Genomic DNA, 22,432 nt, shown 5'->3' on the forward strand with positions numbered 1-22,432 from the left:
ACTGAAAACAAAACAAAACAAAAAAACCCCTAGAAAACTTGTGCTATGGAAAAATAGCTATCTTTAAATAGTTTTTGTTGCAATACAATATTATTAGCATAAATTATAGCAATTTTGACAGTATGTGATGAAATTGCCCATATCGCTGAAGTTTCCAACCAAGGGCGCTGTAAATTGTGATTTCTAACCAACATAAATCAAAATTAAGTGCTCATGTGTTGAGAAGTCCAAGGATGCATTTGTGTGTAGAGCGTTGCTTAACCAATGGAATTGCTTTATGTAGGGTACTAGACGAATACACACATTTTCAAATAGGTCTGTACACAGATGGTGAAGGGACAGGTGCCCGAGTTCCAGGGAGCATGGCAGGAAGAGAGCACAGGGCAGATGGAACCTTACGTGACCAAAGAAGCCACAGGTCCCTCTGTGAGACACGGCCAATGCGGAATCAAACATGAAAGGCTATCTTGTCAATTATGAAGATATCCCCAGATGAGCAGGGTAGCTAGTTAAATCCTTTTTAGTATGTACATATTGGTATTCCTTTGGGTCTGGTCCCTTTAAGAGCAAGCCACGCCCACTCCAGCCACTTCTGACCTCCTGGTCGCCATCTTAACTCTTTCTCTTCTGTCCCTCTCTCCTGGCCTGTGCACACGTGTTTTTCTCTCTCTGTCCTCTTTTCTATTTCTGCCATTCTTTCTCTCCTTCTTCTTTAAGTAATAAATGTTTACCCTTATGTTTATTTACTATGTCCTGTGAGCCTTTTGTATGCCGCACCCGCCAGCTCTGCCACTCGCCGCGTGTAACCTACACCCGTTCTGGCGGCAGCCTCTGCCTGGACTAGCCTGCCGCGGTCACCCGCCAACAAAGAACAAAACATATAATGCATTTTGATGAAAATAAAACACTCATTTTAGTTTTTTTCTCCCTATTAAATTCCACTCCCACTTCCACTGGCAACAAACTTTTCTTTCTGGTTCAGTTAGTATGGAATATCCAACTATAAGTACCTAACAGTTTTCTCTTTTCTTTTCAGAACAGCGGAGGTAAAGAAAATACTGTCAGTTTAAATCTAATGTAATGGGGTTCGCTGTCTGACAGCTCTACTATTAAATGGACCTGCAAAAAGAGAAATTACCCAGTAGACTAGAGGAGGTGGGGTCGCTTTTTAAACATAACAAACCTTAAAAGATAATTTGTAAACATGGTACATAAATTTCAAAGACTCTAATTGAACCAAGAAGCTTGGTGTTTTAATAAATTCAGTGCAGCCTCCACCACAGCGGTTCTCACCTTTCTAACGCTGTGACCTTTTAATACAGTTCCTTATGCTGTGGTGATCCCTAATCAAAAATTATTTTTGTGCTACTCCATTCCTGTAATTTTGCTACTGTTACGAATTGTAATATTTTTGGAGCTAGAAGTTTGTGTCAAATGGGTCACGACCCACAGGTTGAGAACCACTGCTCTGGACTCTATTGAAAAGACTTTAGTCTCATTAATTATGATGTAAGTCTCCCAAATAATTCTTTGTTAAAAGAATAGAAAGAGATACACTAGAAGAAAAGAGACTGGAAGCATTACAATTATCTATATTTAATCTACGTGTTCAAACCCATCACACTATGGCTTTAATGGTAAGATCTATGATTTTAATGGCAGTTGTCTATGTAAGTGTAAGTTGTCTATGGAGTGTAATAAAATCTTGGTTTTTCTAGTTTAAGTACTCTTACTTAATCACCAAACATTTCTTGATTTTGGAGGAGGAAGCAGACTTGAGGCCACTTACTGCCCACAGTGCTCTCTGAATCGACAGGTTTAGTCAATAGCCCTGTAGTGAACAGCTTGGCCAATCACAGAGGGAGCCAGTTCCTCCTCTGCTGTCATACTAGCATACCATGGTCTTGCTAATCCTCTCCAGAGACTCAGTTCCCCAGCTGCAAAGCAGGGTGACATCATTCTCATAAAATTTTAATTGGATTGAATGACAGAAGGGACACAGACTGAACTCTGGTACCACCTCCCCATATTAACACATCGGGGCTTTTTTTTTTTTATTTATCTCCCACAAACAGGCATCTCCCAGGCATTCTCTTATTACAAGTCTTGCTTGTCAATGACTGGTTGTGAGCTCTGTACATGAACTTTGCCATTAACAAGGTGACAAAAGTAGTTGACCCACAAAGTGACATAGGCTTCAGTCCTGGCCTGGTCCAGAGCCTCAGCCCGTCATGGGACCCTGCTGAGGATCCCATGCAGAATACAGCAGCCGTATTCTGATGAGGCCACAGAAGCAACATTTATTTTACAGTAGTCTATTCATATATACACACTTGTGGATAATCAGAAATTACACACTATTTAACAGCACCCACTTTCCTTGGTTTCTTAGAACTGGTGACAATAATCAAGAAACTTACACCTGGAGACGTGTTGAGGCAAGTCTCCAAGCGAACAATCTCCCACAACAATGCTGTTCTTTATTTTATTGAAAATGATTCATTGACAGAGTTAGGGAGGGGTGTAGAAGTTTAAGAATTTGACCTCATTCACTACTTTGAGCAAGACAGCGGCTGGGTCACAAAGCTCTTGGGGAGTCTTTGCTGCTACCCTTGAACTGCTTCTTGTCTTCCTCTCTCCTGTTCTCCCAGGCCCCAGCAGCTGCTGTGACCGCAGAACTGCTGTGATGACAGCCGAGTCGCTGTTTGCTGTTTAGAAATGGCTGTTTTGTTTCATTTCCGTTTTATAGACCGTTCCTCATTATGACGGCATGCTTAATATAAACTACAATGAAGCAGAGCTAGCACTGGCCGGGCTGGAGGCTGGCTTGTTTACATTCTCCACATTCTGCAGCTCCAGGCACCGAACTGCTGACTGACATTCGCTAGCCTTCGATTTTTGGAACTCTTTCAGCAATTCACCCCCCTCCCTTGGGATACCTGATTCTGAGCAGGAAATACTCAGCTTTGGGGAAAGAGCTGTCAAGTGTGGCCTGAAGAGTTTTGGTCAGAGGCAAGCCTCCTCTGGGTGGGCGGCATTTGCCCTCCGGCTGTGTTAATGTGCACGGCACAAGACTGCTTTATGTTTTTGATGCTCTGTTAACAGACATGCTGCCCATTCTCCACAGCTATTCTGACGATTTTTTTAGAAACAAGAACTGAGAAGTGTGGGTGGTCTATTATGGTATTTTGCTTAAACTAAATTATGAACTGTGAAAGGTTGGAACTTGCACGGGCCGTTATGAGTTTCCATCACGAAAATCACTTTATTAACTTATTAATGTGAAGTATATTAATTTAAAGTCCTACAGTAAGCAAACAAGCATAGGTCTTGAGTGACAGAATGACTCTATACTTACTCTCTGCCCAGTGGGACCTTTAGGGCCTGCAATTCCAGCAATACCAGCATCCCCGTCTGGACCCTAGAAACACAATGGAAAACAGAAAGCCTGCTTTAGGCTTCTATAAATAGCTCACAGATGAAGAGTCTCATGCCAATCTAGAAAGTTATCAAAAATACTTCTTAAAATGAGAACAAAAGCCAACCATATGAGAACATTGATGGGACATACGATTATAGAAATTTTGATTTAAGTGTATGTGTGGGTGTGAGAAAGAGATAGATAGATAGATAGATAGACAGACAGACAGACAGACAGAAAGACAGAGAGCACATATGGGTAGTTAGAGGGTTAGAGGACAGCATCATCTTACACTGTGTTTCTGACACGGTCTCCTGCTGCACTAGCCATGCTAGCTGGCCACCGTACAAGTCCCCCATCACTGCCTCCCATCTTCTCACAGTGGCTGCTGGGACTGAGGAAGGCTGAGCTACTGTGACTGCTTTGATGTGGATTCTGGGCATCAGAACCCTTGTCCTATGTGGCAAATGCTTTACTCAATGAGCCATCTCTCCAGCCCTATTTTAAGTTTTTTTTCCAGACAAGGTTTCATCTATCCAGGCTTGCCTTGAACTCTAGCCTTCCTGCCTCACCAAGTTCAGCAATTACAGGGGTTTTGAATTGACATTTTCAAAACTCAAACACATGGGTATACCAACAAAGATATTAAAGATTAAAGAAAAGTTCAGGTCATAGACTAAATATTGATTATCTCAGCACCTCTCTTTTTCTGAGATACACGTAAGACCATCAGAACATATAAGTACATACTCTGGGGCCTGGGAATCCTTGGAATCCTGTCAATCCTTGATCACCGTGTTCCCCCTGCAAGGCCAACAGACAGAAGAACCATTACTACAGCGTGGCTGGATCTGCAGAATTAGTGCTTGCTGACTTCAGAGTTGACACATACCGGCTGCCCTTTCAGGCCAGGCTCTCCACGTCGTCCTTGGTCACCTTGTGCTCCTCGTTGACCTCTTTGACCTGGAGTTCCAGGTTGACCAGGTAGCCCTTGTTCACCCTGCAGACCAAACAAAGAAAGGTGATTTTTGACCTCAGAACCTATAAATACATGAATGAAATATAAATAGATATCCATTTTCAGCTTAATACAAGGCATTGGGGATGTCGTTGTCATTTCCACCATTTCCCACAAGTAAAGTTTTATTATAATAAACAAAAAATATAGAGCCAAGAAAGGAAAATTCCAGGGACTGGGGTAGGACGCATGTGGAAAGAAGAGGGAAGGGGTGGCGCAGGCGTGTGTAGGCAGTGTCATGTGAGAGAGAGCATGTTTTGTGCAGAAGTGATAGTTTCACCATCTGTTTTCCCTGTCTTCCAGAGATGACCCCAGAAAGAGAGCGGTTTCCTGTGGGATGGACCCTGACTTTATCATGATTATCATTTGAGTTCTTCCCATCTGAACTACGGTTGGCTCTATTCTCAGGATTATTGAATGTTTGTTGCATGGCTCTATTATCAGGTTATTGAATGGCTATACAGCTTTTCAGGGATAAGAGTGTATTTGGTAAAGTGTGCATCTAGAAGCAAATTCCATTTTTCTACTTGTAGAAGGCAGATGACAGAGAAGGAAGGAGAAGTAGAAACAAGTAGAAAGAAAAGAGCATTTTGGAAACGCTTCTCGTTGTCTGTTAATGAGTTATCCCCAACAGGATGCCTGTTGGCTACTATGGGAAACATACATGTAGGCATATACTTTTCTTTTTCCTCAGGTTTTCCTATCACCCAGATTTTATTAAAACACATTCAGCCATGATCTAGACAGGACAGGGAACAGGTGGCTTGTCCTCCCTGACATACACGAGAAGAAAGTACCTTTGGACCTGGAACACCAGGGCTTCCTGGTGGGCCTGGTAAACCCTTTCCTCCTCGAGGACCTGGGGATCCAGCCAGTCCTGGTCTTCCTGGGATGCCTGTGACACCCTGAATAACACAGAGAAGACATGGAAATGAGGGTGTGTTGAGAAAGTCCATGTAGAGGCTAGATACACACAGAGGGGCTGCTGTGGCATGATGCCCATGTTTGGAAGTATGCTTTCCCACAGGAGTGAAACAACAAAGGATAGTTTGAAAGCCCCACCACTCACAGGAAATATCTAATTATGGTTAACACGATGTTGGGTTTTTAAGATAGAGACTCCAAGGCAATACCAAGTTGCCACTTGATTTATACAAGCAGGGTATAGAGTAGCTTTGCTGTAATTCTTACTTAAGGAGTCTACTCCACTGGACATGGCAGCTCTAACAGGAGACTGCCTCCCCACAAAGAGTTTCCTATTCCTTAGTTACATGATTCTAGAAAACCTAGTGAAAAGAATTTGAAAAATGAAGGGTAAGCAAGCAAATATTAAATCTCTAAAACCAAATTCTGGACCGGGCTGGCCATCTATGGCTTGCAAGCATTCACCTGTTCTAGTATAGATTGTGGTACAAGCACAGTTTTTACATTTTAAATAATAAGATAATTATAGTAATAATAATGATGATGATGATGATTTAAAATGCTAAGAGTATATGAGATTAAAATTTTGGCAAATATGAACAAAGCTTTATTAGGATACAGTCATATCCATTCTTGAATATATTGACTCTGGCTTCATTGTGCTGTGGCAGCAGAGCTGGGTTGCTGCGATGGTGGCAGAGATGGCAGCGCTCCTGTTTGCTCTGCAGCAGACTGGAGTGAGGCATGTTTCAAATGGAACATACATGGTCTTCCTGTGACTTTTTATTTCATGTCTTTCATTCCTGGAACATAACTGCCATGTCAAAATATGGAAGGTGAACTTTGAGGGTCATAATTTATAGGCAGAGTAGAGTGTGGAGTATTTGTTGTCAAATTAGATGACAAACTTTTGTGTTTGTTATGTACTGAAGCCACATCTGTAACTAAAACACATTTGACACACTCCAGCAACATCGGATCAATGATGCATTTCAACTTTACATAAATGCCAGAGACAGGAAATTAGAAAGTTTAAAAAGGAGCTTCTTATCATAGTAGAATTCACACACACACACACACACACACACACACACACACACACACACACAAATGCACACACATACTTTTCTAAGAAGGCCAAACTAAAATTAAGTTTTCCATTGTTGATTCAGCAAAAGATTAAACTTGTTTGTGGTGACTGACTACATCATGGATCAGAAAACTCTTCTTCAATGTTGTTTAGCCTTTCTGGTGAGAATATTGCTTGAAATGTTGGCATTGTAATAGAATCGACAGTTTGAGAATATAGGAAATGCTTTTAACCCGGGTTTCTTGTTCTTGCTAAGTTAACAGAAGATTGTAATATTGTGCAGTCATTCATTAGAGGAGTCAGCATTGAGCTCAGAATGATGGAAGAATTAACCTGCATGGATAAGTTGTGGGTGACTGCAAGGAAGACTATTGTCATGGAAGTTAAGGACAAACAATCCATATAGCCTGAAGGAGAATCTTTTAAGAGGCAATGAAACTGCTAGATGTGATTAGGAAAAGACATACTGGACAAACTTCAAAATCTGGAAAAAGTCTGGTGTTTAAAGCTATTAAATATTCATTGCAGTATTTGCCAACAGGGGATATGAGGAAAATATTTGGATTTAATATATAGATAATCCAACCTGTGTGGCAACAGCGAATTCCATTGGATTTTGTGGGTTTAATCTTCTTTGGTTGTATAAAATTTTTAATCGAAACCAGGAATGGGATAGCTTGATATCCAATTACACAATGTTTGATGGCTTGGGGTAAATATAGCTTTGTTAAGGTATTCTGAGACAGAGTTGGAAACTTTCCTAAATGAGAGAACATTCCTCCATATAAGAGGTCAGTAAATATATCTGAAATCTGACCCAAATAAAGGAAGTCATATAAAGAAATGACATGGAATACAGCTCATTGGGTAGATGGCTTGCCAGGCATGCAGGGGCCCTAACCAATGCCCAGCACTGCACAAACAAGGTGTTGTTGTCTGTGCCTGTGACCCCATCACTCAGGAGGTAGAGAAAGACTGGGAGGCTAAGGTCATCCTTGTTGACAAGGTGAGTCTGAGGATAGTCTGGAATTCTTAAGACTACCTAACAAAACAAAGCAAAGATGGGAACCAAAACCACCCACCCAACCAAACAAGCAGAAACAAATAGGTTTTGCAGTCAACTTTACAATACTTATTAGCTAATGAAAATTGAAATAACATGGTGAGAAACACAAAGTGTTAACTTCAACAGCTGATCACAGGTAACACTAGGCGCGCTATACATTTCCTGTAGCGTCAGAGTCAAAACAAGAATTGTGTGGAAACTGCCGGATTTTCTGAGTTCACTTTCAGGTGCATAGTTTCGAAACAGATGGAAGAAGATTCTGTGTTTCCCAACCCCATTTGACTGTACAACTGAGGAGTTTGTAAGTAATCAGCTGGAAATGATTAAGCTACAATATAATGGTATGTTAAAAGACAACTAACAAGGGAAAAATCTAATAGAATTCTACAAATTCCTTCCACGCACTGAATATGTTCAATTAAGATCATATGCTCATAAATTGCAGTACTAGGAAGTTCCTATCTTTGTCAAAAGACGGAGTATGTAAAATATGCAGAATCCCAACACAGAGCAGTTTAACAGGTGAGTGAAAACTGTTAATCTAACTGCAGTGAGTTAAGTGCTGGCACTCCAAAGAGGGTGGCTTTGCCTTCTCCATCTTTTTTACTAGTGGATCTTATTACAAAAAATTGTACTCAATTATTACATGTTAAAATTATTAATGAATCAAATATATACACTTTTTTATTTTGTCATACAAATTCCTGTGTAAAACTCTCAATTTCCCTTCTTTTCACCTCATTCTTACTAAATCTGCTAAGTTCCCTGTATAAAGGGTTTGCTACTGTCTGAGTGTGCTCTTTGAATATTAAATCACGTTATTCAATGATTCTTCCATGCACTCAACAAGGATTTTTTTTAAAGTATCAACTATTGTAAGAGAGACACCATAGGAAGCCCTCTAGGGAATATGCACATCGATGAGATATTATTCTTAATTTCAAGAAGATATCTATCATCTATCAATCTATCAATCTATCTACTGAGGAGAGAATTTCCACAATGTAGAGTTTGGATGTAGATATTGTAGTTTATATATTGCAAATACATTATCTTAAATGTATTAGTCTGTCCTATTTATTTTCCTTTGCTTCTTTCTATATGTTTTAGAATGATTTAATACATGTTGTGAACTTATATTTCCAGGATGGCTTTCTATATGAATCCTGAGGACTATGAGGGAATGAGATGATTCCATTTAGAGTTCATCCATGCAAATGAAAGAACATCCTGTGAGAGGCACCTGAGACTTCAGGAAAATTTCACAAATGAACAAACAAGACTTCGGTGTTGTCAATGACCAAATCTCTGATGGGAATACGACTTAATAAGAAAGGGATTTTGTTGTTGTTGTTGTTTTGAGACAGGGTTTCTCTGTAGCTTTGGAGCCTGTCCTGGAACTTACTCTATAGATGAGGCTAACCTTGAACTTACAGAGATCTGCCTCTCTCTGCCTCCCTAGTACTGGAATTAAATATGTGTGCCACTACCGCCTGACTCAAGGAAAGGGATATTTTAAAAGTAAAATTTGAGCTGGACATGGTACCATATGCTTGTAATCCTAGAATTTAGGATACTGGGTAGGAAGGTCATGAGTTCAAGGCCATTTTGAGTTACATAGTGACTGTGAGGCCAAACATGGGCCACACAGGGAGACTCAGTCTCCAGACAAACAAACAAAAGCCATCAATAAAACAACACCCCATTCACCCAACTATCCAGTCACCATACATACAACAGCCAATCCTCTATCTACCCAACAACCAACCAAGAAACATCAAAATTCTATTGCAAAGTATTCCCTCCCATTGGGGACAAAACTCAGTAGCTAGGAGACCCAAAGACTCTATGATGTCTTACGCGTTCTTCAAAGGTCAGAGCTAAAAGATGGAAGGAAAGGTACGTGAGGAAAGGAAAACCAAACAAAGCAAACATTCTTAGACCAGCAAAGTGACTCTATAGTTAAACTGAGTTAAAAGGCTGTGAAAACAATTGTTGGTGTAATAATTAAAAAAATAGTGGGTTATCGTACCAGCTTGTGAGCTGCCTTTCCCTAGATGTCACAGGGAGATGTGCCATACGGGCACAGTGTGCTGGATGTAGGCTATCTCAAGGTTCCACAATTCCAAAACAGTACTGCTTTACTTGCATCATAATTCTAGGTAATTTTAAGGATCATTATTTTTCTAGTAGAAAAGACATACACTTTCCTGCCCAGACACAGACCACAGACACCAAGACAGAGCAGCTCTCAGGTCAAGAGCTAACTTGCAAAAGATTTGCAAAAAGAGTCATCACGAGAAACTTCATTAAGGTTACATGGAAATGCAATTTTACTTGAGCTATTGGATAGTCAGCACAGCCTAAAGAATACACTGCAGACCACTTACTATTCCTGCTGGTTTCTTAGAGAGAAATTCGAGGATGGTAGCAGAGTGTTCTGTACAAAGTTCTAAGAGTGTTTCAGACAGGCAAAGAACAAACATTTTTTACTAGGGATACACAGATGGATGATTAATTTTGCTTTCAAGAGAAACAGATGCTAATTCCAGGCATTTCCCCCAGTGGCTTGCAGAGGATGATTTGCTTCAGACTATTGAGTAAAGGGGTAAAGTAATGCAGGGAAGTTTTGTAAACAGAACCATAGTAATTATTCATTTTGGTAAGGGATGCTGAAATCAATGAATAGCTTACCTGAGTCTTAGATGGTTAATATAGCAGACACACAGGGACAAACTGAAAAATTTCCTACATCTATACAAAGTATTTTCTAGTCAATTTACCATCATTTTTATAACTAAAAGGTACTATCTGATGACAAAACAGAAGATTAACATAACAGGAAGAGTATATGATGTCTGGTGGCCAGGGCCAGCCTCCATTGTTCGCAGACAAAGGCCGTCTCCCTATAGAAATGAGTTGTGAGCCCTTCAGGAGAGCACTGCCAGTATTGACAGGCAGAGACGGATGGTCATTAGTCGGAGGCTTAAGAAGAAAGGTCCTGAATTCGATGAGTGAAGACAACAGAAGCATCACACAGTGGGTGCCTTTAGTCTCTGCGCACCTCCCAATGCGCCAGAGACTGGCATCACAGTGTTTCTATTGTTCTCCATTTACACCAGGTGAGGAAGAGGGAGGTGCTTTTCACTTTGACCTCTCTCCTCTGAAAGAAAGAAATACTTGTCTTCTTTTCTGAACTGAATGGAAAGACCCAGGAATAAAAAGGTAGCTTCCCTGTAGACACCGACAAGAAAAACAGAGATTTTGGAACCCATGTGTGTATAATAATAAAGGAGAGAAGCCATGACCTCTCTACTGCGCCTCCCGTCCTTGCTTTCACGGTCTAACTCTCACCAGTATTGATCGAGCTATCTTGAGGAATCAGTGGGAAAGTCTGTGAAATCTGGGCAATAATAGAAAAACACACTAGAAAGAGGCTCAGCTAAGAGGCTGTCTTTAAAACTCATTGAGAGAATTAGAAACATTCATGATGCTAATCCTATTGATTTTTCAGTCAAATGAAATAAAAACTGAATTGAACTTCATATTATCTGGTGGGTTTTTTTTTTTTGAAAATTTCTAGGAAAAGTTTTGTTTTTCTTTTTTTGCCCTCTATGTTGCCACACACCTGTTTTATACATAGGGTTATATTCATAGAGTTACTATGTAAGAAGAGAGCATAAAAATTAATTTACTTCCTTTAGTACAAAAATTTAGCACAATATCCCAAAGTTTTATTTTAGGCAGCATAAGCATGAAGGTTTTTTTCTAAAGTCAGCAAACCCAAGAGCCATAAACAGAAAACTGTACTTCTACTGCTTGAGTAGAAGGTTCTCATTTTATTTGATTTACCAAATATATTCCTCCTAGGAAAGAAGTGGCTGTTTAAAAATACCTGGGCTAGTAATTATGGGTAGTTACATGCTAGGTTACAGCATATATTAATTATGCCACATTTGTAACACTGTCCTACAGTTCCATTCAAAACCAACACGGTCAAGAGTTAGAGAAAGATTTATGAATGAGCTGTGTGGTGAAGCTGGGAGGTAGTTTTAAACATCTAGACCTATTAAAGCGTAGGGGCCGAGAGGAAGCTAAGGCAGGTCTTAAGTGGGTAAAGATAGTGGTGCTTGGTTTGTGTCTATTTCCAAGTCCACGGAACTAACCTCTCACTCGGATGCAGCACACACCAGCATCCTGCTTTTCTCCCTCCCAGGCATTACTTACGTACATGCATTTGAACAGAGGGCCATGCCTTAATCATGAAAAGCCTGAACAGTGAACATGCCACTGCAATACGGGCTGTGAGAAATTGTCTTTGCTTAGGTCTCAACGCATAATCCCAGGGCCACCAGAGGCTGAAAGAGGACTCAAGTACACCTGGCTTATCCACACGCCTCACCGCTCACTGCCGTGGAGAAAGCAGTGTGTCCCTTCCTACATCAAAGGTAACTAATACCACATCGGCATATCTCACCCCATCCTCCAAGAACCCTGCAAATGGGTCAAACTCCTCCCTGACGCTGAGCACTTCCAAATTGATTCCTTTTATTCAGCAGGCTCTTTTCATATCTGGATTCATCGTATCTCCGCCAGGTTCATTATAATCTTCTCAAGGAGGCTTTCCTTCTAAACTTCATATCCAACCTGCCTTGCCCATGATGCTTTATCACATAACTGTTTCTTTACTCGCGCTCAACAAGATTTGCCATTATCTGCTGCATCTGCTTGCTTAGTTATGGTCTAGTGTCCAACCGTTATACTGATCCATATTATCAATCCATAAGATCTGATTTTTATTAAGGGTCAAATCTAACACTTTCGTGGTGTCTTATGTACACTCCATGGGGGCAGCATTTGTTCAGTTTATTATATTCTATAACTCCTCACTCATATCAGGCACTGAACAAATATTTGGGTTCTAAAGTAATGTTAGAATAAGCATTTGTATTTATCCCTAGATAGAGACAATATTGACTCAATAAGTTCAGATAATGTGTTAGGCCCTTTACATATAATATTTCATTTGATTATAGTAAAAACCATATAAATATATAAATTATTGATATGCTTATTTAGTAGACGTTGTTTAGTGTGTTAATTAATTAGTTAATAAGTCATAGTTACCATATGAAAAACATTTCTCAATAATTTATAAGCCTTCTTTTATGAGCCTGACAATGTGCAAGGTGCCAGGCATCAAAGAAGTGTAAAACACAAGACCTGCTATACAAAAGTTTACAGTCTCTTGGAAGAAAACAACATAAACAACTGACATATAAATTAATTGAACTCTGCTGGAGAAAGCCCCCTGAGTCTTCTGAAGTTCTGAGCAGATAGGACTCTAATTCAAAGTTAGATTAAATTTGGGTTAAGTCCTGAAAGGTTAAGAAAATATTCATCATAAAGATAAATGAAAAGGTGGAAGATCTTTCTAAGCAGCGAGAATAAATGGCATACATCGAGTCAGGAAGGTGAGGAGCGATACAGAGAGATTGGGAGGGATAGCTTAGGAAGTAAGTAGACTTCACGGAGTCGAGCATCATTGTGAAGATCAGGGTGTTGACACTGGATTTCCTGGTTTTGAGTTCTGGTCCCCATGCTTATTGACTGTGTGATCTTGGGCAAATTTTTAGTCTTTCTGGGTCTCAGCTTCCTTCTTGTAAACTTGACCTCATAGGGGTTAAATAGCTTAACATACGATCAGCACTGGGCTAGTGTCTGGCACACAGTAAACACTGATAACCTAGCTGTTCTTATGTTTGAAATGAGCAGTAACCATGGTTAGAATGTTGGGCTGGTAAAGTAAACAGAGGCCAGATACCGAAGGAACACCATTCCATGGAGTATGAGCTGTATCTGACGGGGTGGGGTTCGGCGAAGATTCAACTAGGAAACTTCTTTCCTTCTGCAAATCTTTCACTCTGTTACTAATAAGCTGCCACCAATCTGAGCTCTGTTCTGGACGAGATCCTAATGAGCAGGAAATTTGCCCAATGAAAGCAGCCACAGCAAAAGAGGGAGAGAGTTACAATGAGGTCAAGCCCGAACTGAATAATCGGCCATTCATAACGAAGAGCCGGCAGGATTTGTTCAGTGGAGACTTGTCCTTCACAAGTGTGCTTCTCGAAAACACTTAAAGACAGAGCAGAAGTCCCTTGAGTGTGACTAGGCCATAGGTTACAGATGTGCAGAGGCGGATGCTCAGGACCAGGTTCCCAGGGTGGTCACGGGTGCCGCCGTGTGAATTTCCTCTTTTACAGTATATGGGTACAAGCCATGAGAGAGAAACTCAAGATTCTCAGTGTTCTTTTAAGACAACGCTAAACACAGAGTCGCCTGTGTTTAGACAAATGGCAAACTCAGGCTAGAAAGGGCTCTGATTTGTTCTAAAGTAAGTTGTTAGTTTCATTTCGTTTCTTCCTTTCCAAAAACCAGTTTTACTAGTGCAGCAAGAAAAGTAATAATAAAAAAAGGGCTGGTAGGACTTCATTTTGGTGACAAATGGATTTACGGTTTGTTCAAGGAAAAGTTTTTTCCCTAAATGATTGAGGTCCTGTGTTTGTACGGAAGCCCAGCTCAATGAAAACAGCATGGTAGACTCATTTGCTGCAGCTGTGCTCAGTGTCTGGCCTCAGAACACTCCGTCTGAGCAAAAGGAAATTCACAAAGGCAACTTGAGCCTCCCTGGTACTATCCCTCAGCTACGGTCACATGACCTTGAAAAACATTGAAACTGTAGAGTGGCTATGCCAGGAATTCTTAAATCTGTGGCCACATCAAAACAAAAAAAGAAAAGAAAGAAAGAACATTGTTTAGGAAAACCAGGCCGTTGCATAATGCTACAAACCCTAGAATAAATATTTGTCTAAGTGGATAAACCCAGCAGCCTTTAAAGGTGCGCCAGAGAACAGCATGGTGCCATGATTTAAAAAAAAGCCGGTGGGAAGATGTCCTTATCCTTGGTTGAAAATACTTCAGAAATCTTCCTTGTATTTAGCAGTGATATTATTTCCTCCAAAATAGCTCAAAAAAAACTTAGTAGCTTTACTTTCGCTCTAGAAATTATTCTCTTGGACATGGCTCACACTAATGACCAGGTAGCCACTGAAGGTTTCAGTTCATTTAGCATAGTCTTTAAAAAGCATTACATTCTCAATTTCATATAAAATATTCTGTGGCAAGCAGAGATATTTACAAAAAACATTTCCATCTTTGTAAATACCCCCAAAGATGTGCCAACATTGGGTTGCAATGCAGGGTCTGTAAGGGAAAGTTAATTTGTTTTTATTTTGACAGATATAACATTCCTTAATGCGCAGGGCACCCCAGCATCCTAAGTATACTTATAAAAAACTTCCACCAGATCCTGTGAAGATGTTGAAAAGTAGTAGGTGATGGCTGTGATCTGATGCTGATTTAGTTGCCTTCTAATGGCAATACCAGATGTCACTCAACTTCATGGCCCTGGGAGGTGAATTGTAGCAGAATTTAAATTATTATAATTTGTATTATTTTTTCCATCACAATCAATAAGCCTTCTGTGCTAAACATATATAAAAGAAAGTATGACTCAAATCTCCTTTAAAAAATAGTTCACAGATAGGAGAGTAATTGAAGAAGCAGACACAGATCATGCATGCTTCGTTGTCCAATTAATTCTCCCCAGACTCTTCTTTCCCTCCATTAGGCCATGAGCTTCATAGGCCTTCCTGCTGAGGGTTTAAACATGCTCAAAGTGTCTTACTAGAGGAAAGTTATATTGTCCTACTTTCTCATCTAGAACTCAGCTTCTCCACTGAAGGCTCTGATGGTCTGAATATCTTAACGTTTCATTATCAATTCTCTCCTCAACTGATCCAATCCAGTAATCAGATCAATGGATCTGTGCTGGAGTTGCTGACGTTCTCCACACACTAAACCACAGTGCCCACAGCTTCATTCCACTAGATTTCTGTTGTAGGACTTCACCTGTAAATACCAGAAATTGACCCTGGATAATTTAAAGGGGAAAAAGACAATTGCAACGCATACAATCACAGATAAACAATGAAAATCAGGTTTAGAAGTCTGATGGCCAAAAGGTAGTCAGAAAGTCAAAGTTGGACTCCGAGACTTGTACTATGCTTGCGGCTGAGCACAGGACGCTATTGATACCACTATTGCAGCTGACAACCGTGTACTGGATTTAATAGCCCCAGGGTAGAGTCCTCCTGTGGGGAGCAGATGAAGTCCTAAGTGAGTCTGCTTTGTTGACATGAGCAGGGCCGCACCAATGACCCTGGTGCCTCAGACCCAATGGCAAAACCTTCCCCAGGTCAGGTTCAGAGGGATGCTGACCCTGCCTTAGAAACTGTCAGCTGCAGCTCTGCCTTCCAGATGACTGCAACCTGAGACTTCTCACCTACAGTCTTCCTTTCAAGCTAGCTAACCAGCCTCCTCCTCAATGTGTGCCGTAAGTATTAAATGTGCTGGGTTTCCAGGCTGATGCTCGTGCAACTCCATCAGAGTACATGGTCCACCTGATCTCAGCTTCTCCGTGTGGGTCAATCTTTAAACCCAGCAGGTAGTGGCATCCTGACTTGTTGCTTCCATGAATCGCTGCTACCCATCTGGTTAAAATTTTGTTAAAGGATTAAAAATATAAAAGTATAAAATAACCACTCCATGAAAATACAAAGGAAGATAATGTTTTATGCAGCTATTTAAAGTGCTTTAAATGTGTTACTATAAAAGTAAAAAAGTTAAAAAAAATAAGAAAAATTTGTATTAAGATGTTATAGTAATCTAAGGTTAATTTATTATTGAATACAACTGTTTCATAAGATACATGTTCTGTAGCCTAATGCATGGTGCCTGTGAGTTCTACAGTAGCAGACTCATGGCTTGGGTCTCCATGTTCACACGTCATTGTTCACTGAGTCACCATGACAACCTTTCAGCTCCTCAGCCTCATTCATGCTAAATGCCTTAGAAAGAGCAATGTTCTTTTGCTTGTATGTATGTGTGTAGTGTGCATGTGTGTGTATCAGTCTATGATGTTTCATAATGATGGAATCCCTGCATGTGTGGTATATGTGTGTGTGTGTGTGCATGTGCCTGTGTCTGTACACATGTTGTGTACACGTGTGTGTGTGTGTGTGTGTGTTTGTAATGCGCATGTGTGTGTGTAGTCTTGAGAGCACAAAGTTGACCTTGAGTGTCTTTTTAGATTGCTCTCCATTTCATTTATTGAGGCAAGGTCTCACAATTCAACCTTGAACTTGTCAACTTGTGATGTGGGATGCCCCTCTATATGCTGTGAACACACCATTGGTTAATAAAGAAGCTCTTTTGGGCCTATGATAGGGCAAAGTAGAGCTAGGTGGGAAAAACTAAGCTGAATGCTGGGAGAAAGAAGGCAGAGTTTAGAGAAGCCATGTAGCCCCGCTGGAGACAGGTGCCAGAACTTTACCGGGTAAGCCACAGCCTTGTGGCAATGCACAAATTAATGAAGATGGATTAATTTAAGATATGAGTTAGCCAGAAATACACTTAAGCTATTGGCCAGAGAGTATTGCAAATAATATGGTTTCTGTGTGATTATTTCGGGGCTGAGCAGTCAGGAACAAACAAGTGGCATCCTATAACAAATCTGGCTAGTCTAGCTGGCCACCTTATTCTGGGGAATTCCTCCCTCTGTCTCTGGGATGTCAGGTATCATGATTGCTTAGCACATGGATGGGTAATGAGGATCTCAATTTTGGTCTTCACACTTGAGCAAAACTATTTTATCTACTGAGCCATCTCCCCAGTCCCCCATGCACCCTTTTAAACAAATACTTTACACATGTTTTCAGGGTACTTCTCTATGTTCAGCTACATAAATAACTACTGTAGTGTTAAGGTATCAAGCCTACAATAGTCAGTACTGTAACATGGTGTACAAATAGAAGCTAAGGCTGCACCACATAGCACAGGCTGTGGTAAGCTGCACAATTACAGTTTATATAAGTACAGTCTATGATGTTTCATAATGATGGAATCCCAAGCAGTCCTTTTCTCAGAATCCTGTCATTAAACAACACACAAGTGTCTAAGTTCAGCTTTGTGTATGGGTCATTCACCTTGCAACACGGCCAAACGAATTTCTTTAATGGATTCTGGATTTTCTACATGGATAATTGTGTTATGTGCAAAGAAAGACAGTTTTTTCTTCCATTATCATCTGAATGGCTTTTGTTTCTGGTTACTGCCTTGGCTGGAACCTTACTGTGTCTGGAAGAATCTCCAGTACCACACTGAATTTATCTTATAAAAGGGAGTAAAGTGAAACCTGCTATCATTTAAGAGCTCAGCAGGCTGCCTTACAAAGCCAGAAGGTTTATTAGAAAGGATACTGAAAATATTGGTGATTGGATAGTTTAATTAAAAGTGTGAGAAAGAAAGAGAATGCAAGCAGAAAGTAAGAGCATAACACCTTAAAGACACATAAAATTTGAGGAACTATGCAGAGGCACTGGAGGGTAGAGTCCTATAGAAACCAACACACTTGTTATACATTCCACCTCTTGTGTTAGAACGAAGCCATATGATAGAGCAGAGATTAAATGCATATGTGCTTGACTATTACACTCACCATTACTGCCACATGAACAACAGGCAAAGACAGGTAACGTTTGGATCAGCAGAAGACTAAGATAGCCATGGAATCTAGGATAGGGGAAGGGAAAGGAAACTGCAGGATAGGGGATGGGCTGAAGATGGAGGTGCTCCCAGTGGATTAGCATAAGATCCATAATCTCCATGAGAGCGGCAATTTCTTGTCATTCCTGATGCTTCTAAATATAGCACGAGGGGCACCATAGAGCTTAGAAAAGAAATGAGTATGAGGTAAGTTCACCATTATTTGAAGATGTCATCTACATGAAAACCCAATAGAATCACAATAGAAAATTAGCTGAAAAAAATGTTAGCTGTATTAGACTACAACTTTCCAATAGGTTGTTCTCATTTATACAATAAAATTATCTAGAAAGTAGAACATGAGTAAGGACATGCAGACACCCAAGAGCAATGTTAGTAGTTGGTGGAATGGCAATTCGAAGCCCAGATTTACTTGTGACCTTACAGTCAGTGAGGTTGAATGCTACAGTTTCCCTACTATATTGTATAGATGGGTTGAGAGGCTTAGGTAGATAGAAGCATGAGGATGCATTTGTTATATGTAATTGGAATTAGCCACTGTCCCACTGAAAGGGCCCAGAGAATATTCTTTATGAGGTGTTCAGAAAGGCACTGGAATTGTGTCTCTGTTTGAAAAGGGAGTTTTGGAATGCCCTAAAACCCAGGACAGTAGTCTATTATCAGAGGAAAGGTAGCCACAGCTATTGCACGGAGCCCCAGTGTATGAAATCAGAATGGTTTGGTCTGCACAGCTCTGTGGCAATGTTTAACTTAACATAGGAATCCACAGAATCAACCAAATATGTCATGGCTTCCTAGAATGTGTTATTGTTAAACTGGAAAACTTATAGTCTTACGGATACATATTGAACTAAGAGTCTCAGTCTGTTCTCAGATTCAGAGCTAGTTCCCAGACCAGAATCCCCTGAGGGAAAGCAGATCCTCCTGGAAGAAAGCCCCACAGTATGGTGAGAGGTGTATTCTATGACTCATCCTCATCTCCAAAGCTTGTTCCCAGGGACCTCTGGTCCATTACCATGTGACTGAGTACCTGAGAAAGCAAACCCCAGCCTTCCCAGGGCAAGCTGAAGGCAGAGTATGCAAGTTCTCTTTTAGACTGGGCTCTCAGATGAAAGTCCTCTAGTGTGATGAGTGTGGTGTCACATGCCTATAATGTCTCATCATATCCCATTATATCCAGTCCTGGGAGACTGAAGCAAGATGCTGGTTGAGTGTGAGGGCAATCCAGGCTACATGGTAAGATCATATCAGAAGATGGAGGTAGAAGAAGAGAGGAAAAATAAAAAGGAGGAAGAAGAAGAGGAGGAAATGAGGAAGAAGAAAATCCTCTTTAACTAGATAACTGCTGTCAGAAATATATAAATTATTTATTTTAATTAAATATTCACCTTGGATGTCACACCTGTCTAGGCCTTAGGCTGATGTTCTGATGTGTTTCCTCCAAAATGAATAGAAATGATGTGTAAAGAACTCCTTAAAAGCATTCATCTTCACATCTAGAACCTGAGTACATATTTATTTCTCAAATACTTAGATTGGATAAATAATAGTTTTACTTTTTTTGCTTTTAAATATATGAGGCAACTCACCATAGTGAAAGAAGAATATTAACATGGGCTTGGGTTTATGCACACTGCCTTGCCAGATTTGAATAAACAACTAGGGTTGATTTATTACTCAAGAAATGAGAAACAAATCCATGGATAGTCACATCCAAATAGTGGAAAATTAAAAAGCTCAATTTTACTGGGTTGTTGGAAGAAGACAGTTAATTCTTCTAATGTTTTAAATGAAAATATGTCCTGAGATGACAACAGAACTGGATTAGGTGGACACTGATGAAAGAAAAAGAGAAGAAGGCCGAGTAAAGACAAAAACATGGTTCTGGGAGTGGGAGAGATGGCTTAGCAGTTAAGAGTGCTTGCTGCTCTTCTGGATGACTGGAGTTCAGTTCCCAGCAGCTGCATCAGGCAGCTTACAACCTCCTGTAACTTCAGCTCCAGAAGATCTGATGCCCTCTTCTGGCTTCTTCAGGTACCTACACCCATGATCATATATACTCACACACAGATACACATGCACATTATTAAGAATAAATTTTTAAAATACATGGTTCTAAATTTTCTGATAAAATAAAACAGAAATTTACATTTAAAATTTGATAACTTTGTATCGTCATGTCACCCTTAAAAGAGCACAGGAAATAGTCATGCAATTCTTGAAAATACTAGGGCTGTAAAAGCAAAGGGAAAATTATTCTGGGCAGAACCTACTTGAGGTACCGCCAAGACCAAAATGTTCCAAAGGAGGCTGAGAACATTTGATGAACACAAAACATAGCCTGGTTATTGTGCTACAAAATGGAGCTTCTTTACAGTTTATTTACTTTTAAACTTCTACATGTACAAAAATATATAAATTACTACTATGGATTACTAGGTATAAAATATCCAAAAGAATGTACCTACTGGCATATTTGGAAATAATTAGTACAATTCCAAAATAACAAGAAAAATGATTGACTTAAACTGAGTTGATACCCAAACTGAGAAAGATAGCCCCACCCCCATGTTCCTTAAGAAGACATCAATGCACAAGAAATCAGGAGGATGGGTGCATTCGCACTACTCACAGGAAGTCCTTGTTTTCCCAGGTTCCCAGGCTTCCCAGGGTTTCCTGACATGCCATCTGCTCCATGGTATCCTTGCAAGCCTTTTGGCCCGGGAAGACCTAGAAGTCCCTTGGTAATTAAAAATTATTGTGATTACAGAGACATATTGGGCAGTTGACATTTCCTGGTGTAGAAAAAGTTATGTATTTCTCGACCTTGCCCTAAGATAGAATTTACTCTATTTCTTTTTAATGATTTAGTACTTGTGTCCATAAGGGAGTTGCCTTAAAATGCCCCCTAACCAGATCTAGGGCTGTACCTCCACAGTAGACCATTTACTTCACATCTCTCAGACAATGGTTTCAGTTCAAGTACCCCAGAAAACTTTCCCTAAACAAAACTGAAAGCGAATCATCAACTTATTGTGTAACTTCTTGGGTCTCAGTGGGATTCCGACACTTCTCGCTGCGTCAGTCCATCTTTCTCTAGCTGAGAAGGAAGGATGGGAGATGGACACTGGAGAGCTCGAGATGCAGGCGTCAGTCTCTCCCGACACACCTTGCATCCTGCTTTCCCCAAGAATAAAGATCATCATGCTCTTTGTTTCCCTTCAAGTCAGATAATCACATGACTGACGATAGACCTGAGTATCTTGTTCCACTCTTGAACTGAATGAATGACTGATTGATTGGGGTTTTTTTGTTTGTTTGTTTGTTTTGTTTTTTCATTCCAAGACAGGGTTTCTCTGCGTAACCGCTCTGACTGTCTTGGAACTTGCTCTGTAGATCAGATTGGCCTCGAACTCACAGAGATCCGCCTGCCTCTGCCTCTCAAGTGCTGGGATTAAAGACATGCACCACTACTGCCCGACCCTAAACAACTGGGTTTTATTTGTTGGGTCTTCGACATGAATGTCATTACAATTTTTCCTTTTTTCTCCCTTTTTCCCAATGCAGCCTGGCGGAAGCAGGTATGTAAGTCTTGGCTGGGCAGAGGTCTCTTTGCTAACTCTCCTACCCATACGTACCAACCCAGCTAGAGGACGACACTGGTGCTCAAGTAAAATTAATTTTTATCCTGAGACAAAGGACTGCTTTTCTCCCCAAGACTTTCTGCTCTAATAACCAGGAGAATGAGAAGCTGAGCTCTCCAATTAAAACCCAGCTCATGTCTTCTTAATTATACTTGACTCTGGTCTTTGTTACCACTCACTTGGTCATGTTTCCAAGTCCCCTGTTTACAGTGGTTCACCAAGAGAGAGAAGGAAGTGTCCACAGGGAGGGCTCCATAACACGGGGAAATAGCATCCTTCGCTTGCAGGAACTTAGATTTAAACAGCAAGTTTGGGTTTGAGTTAGTGGTCATATTTTGTTCCCTCTGTGTTCCAGCATGGGTTTGAACTTTTTTCAAGACAGTCTGATTTATCCAACATGACATAACTGGCCCCGAACTATTCTGCTTGCTAAAGCTGTCAATTCTTTTTAGAAAAACAAGGAAGATTAAAGAGGTCTGTTACTTACGGGGATGCCAGGTTTCCCAGAAGGACCAGGAACTCCTTTTTTTCCCTTAGGACCCTGAAAATGGAAAGTACAGTTGTTAATAGATAGAAATAAACT

The 22,432-nt window shown here is 40.4% G+C and overlaps 1 protein-coding gene across 1 annotated transcript in view; it reads right to left on the reverse strand.

Moving 5' to 3' along the window:
• Col24a1 (collagen type XXIV alpha 1 chain) overlaps nucleotides 1-22,432 on the reverse strand; it is a 256,486-nt gene that overhangs the window by 36,840 nt on the left and 197,214 nt on the right. Inside the window, exons 46-51 of the mRNA XM_087897474.1 lie at nucleotides 22,337-22,390; nucleotides 20,838-20,945; nucleotides 5,237-5,344; nucleotides 4,314-4,421; nucleotides 4,172-4,225; nucleotides 3,359-3,421 (exon numbers count right to left, since the gene is read on the reverse strand). Of these exons, the coding sequence (XP_087753600.1) occupies nucleotides 3,359-3,421; nucleotides 4,172-4,225; nucleotides 4,314-4,421; nucleotides 5,237-5,344; nucleotides 20,838-20,945; nucleotides 22,337-22,390 (495 nt within the window). The remainder of the gene's footprint in view (nucleotides 1-3,358; nucleotides 3,422-4,171; nucleotides 4,226-4,313; nucleotides 4,422-5,236; nucleotides 5,345-20,837; nucleotides 20,946-22,336; nucleotides 22,391-22,432) is intronic.

This window comes from Myodes glareolus, chromosome 17 (assembly GCF_982192425.1).
Source record: "Myodes glareolus chromosome 17, mMyoGla1.1, whole genome shotgun sequence".
NCBI lineage: Eukaryota > Metazoa > Chordata > Mammalia > Rodentia > Cricetidae > Myodes > Myodes glareolus.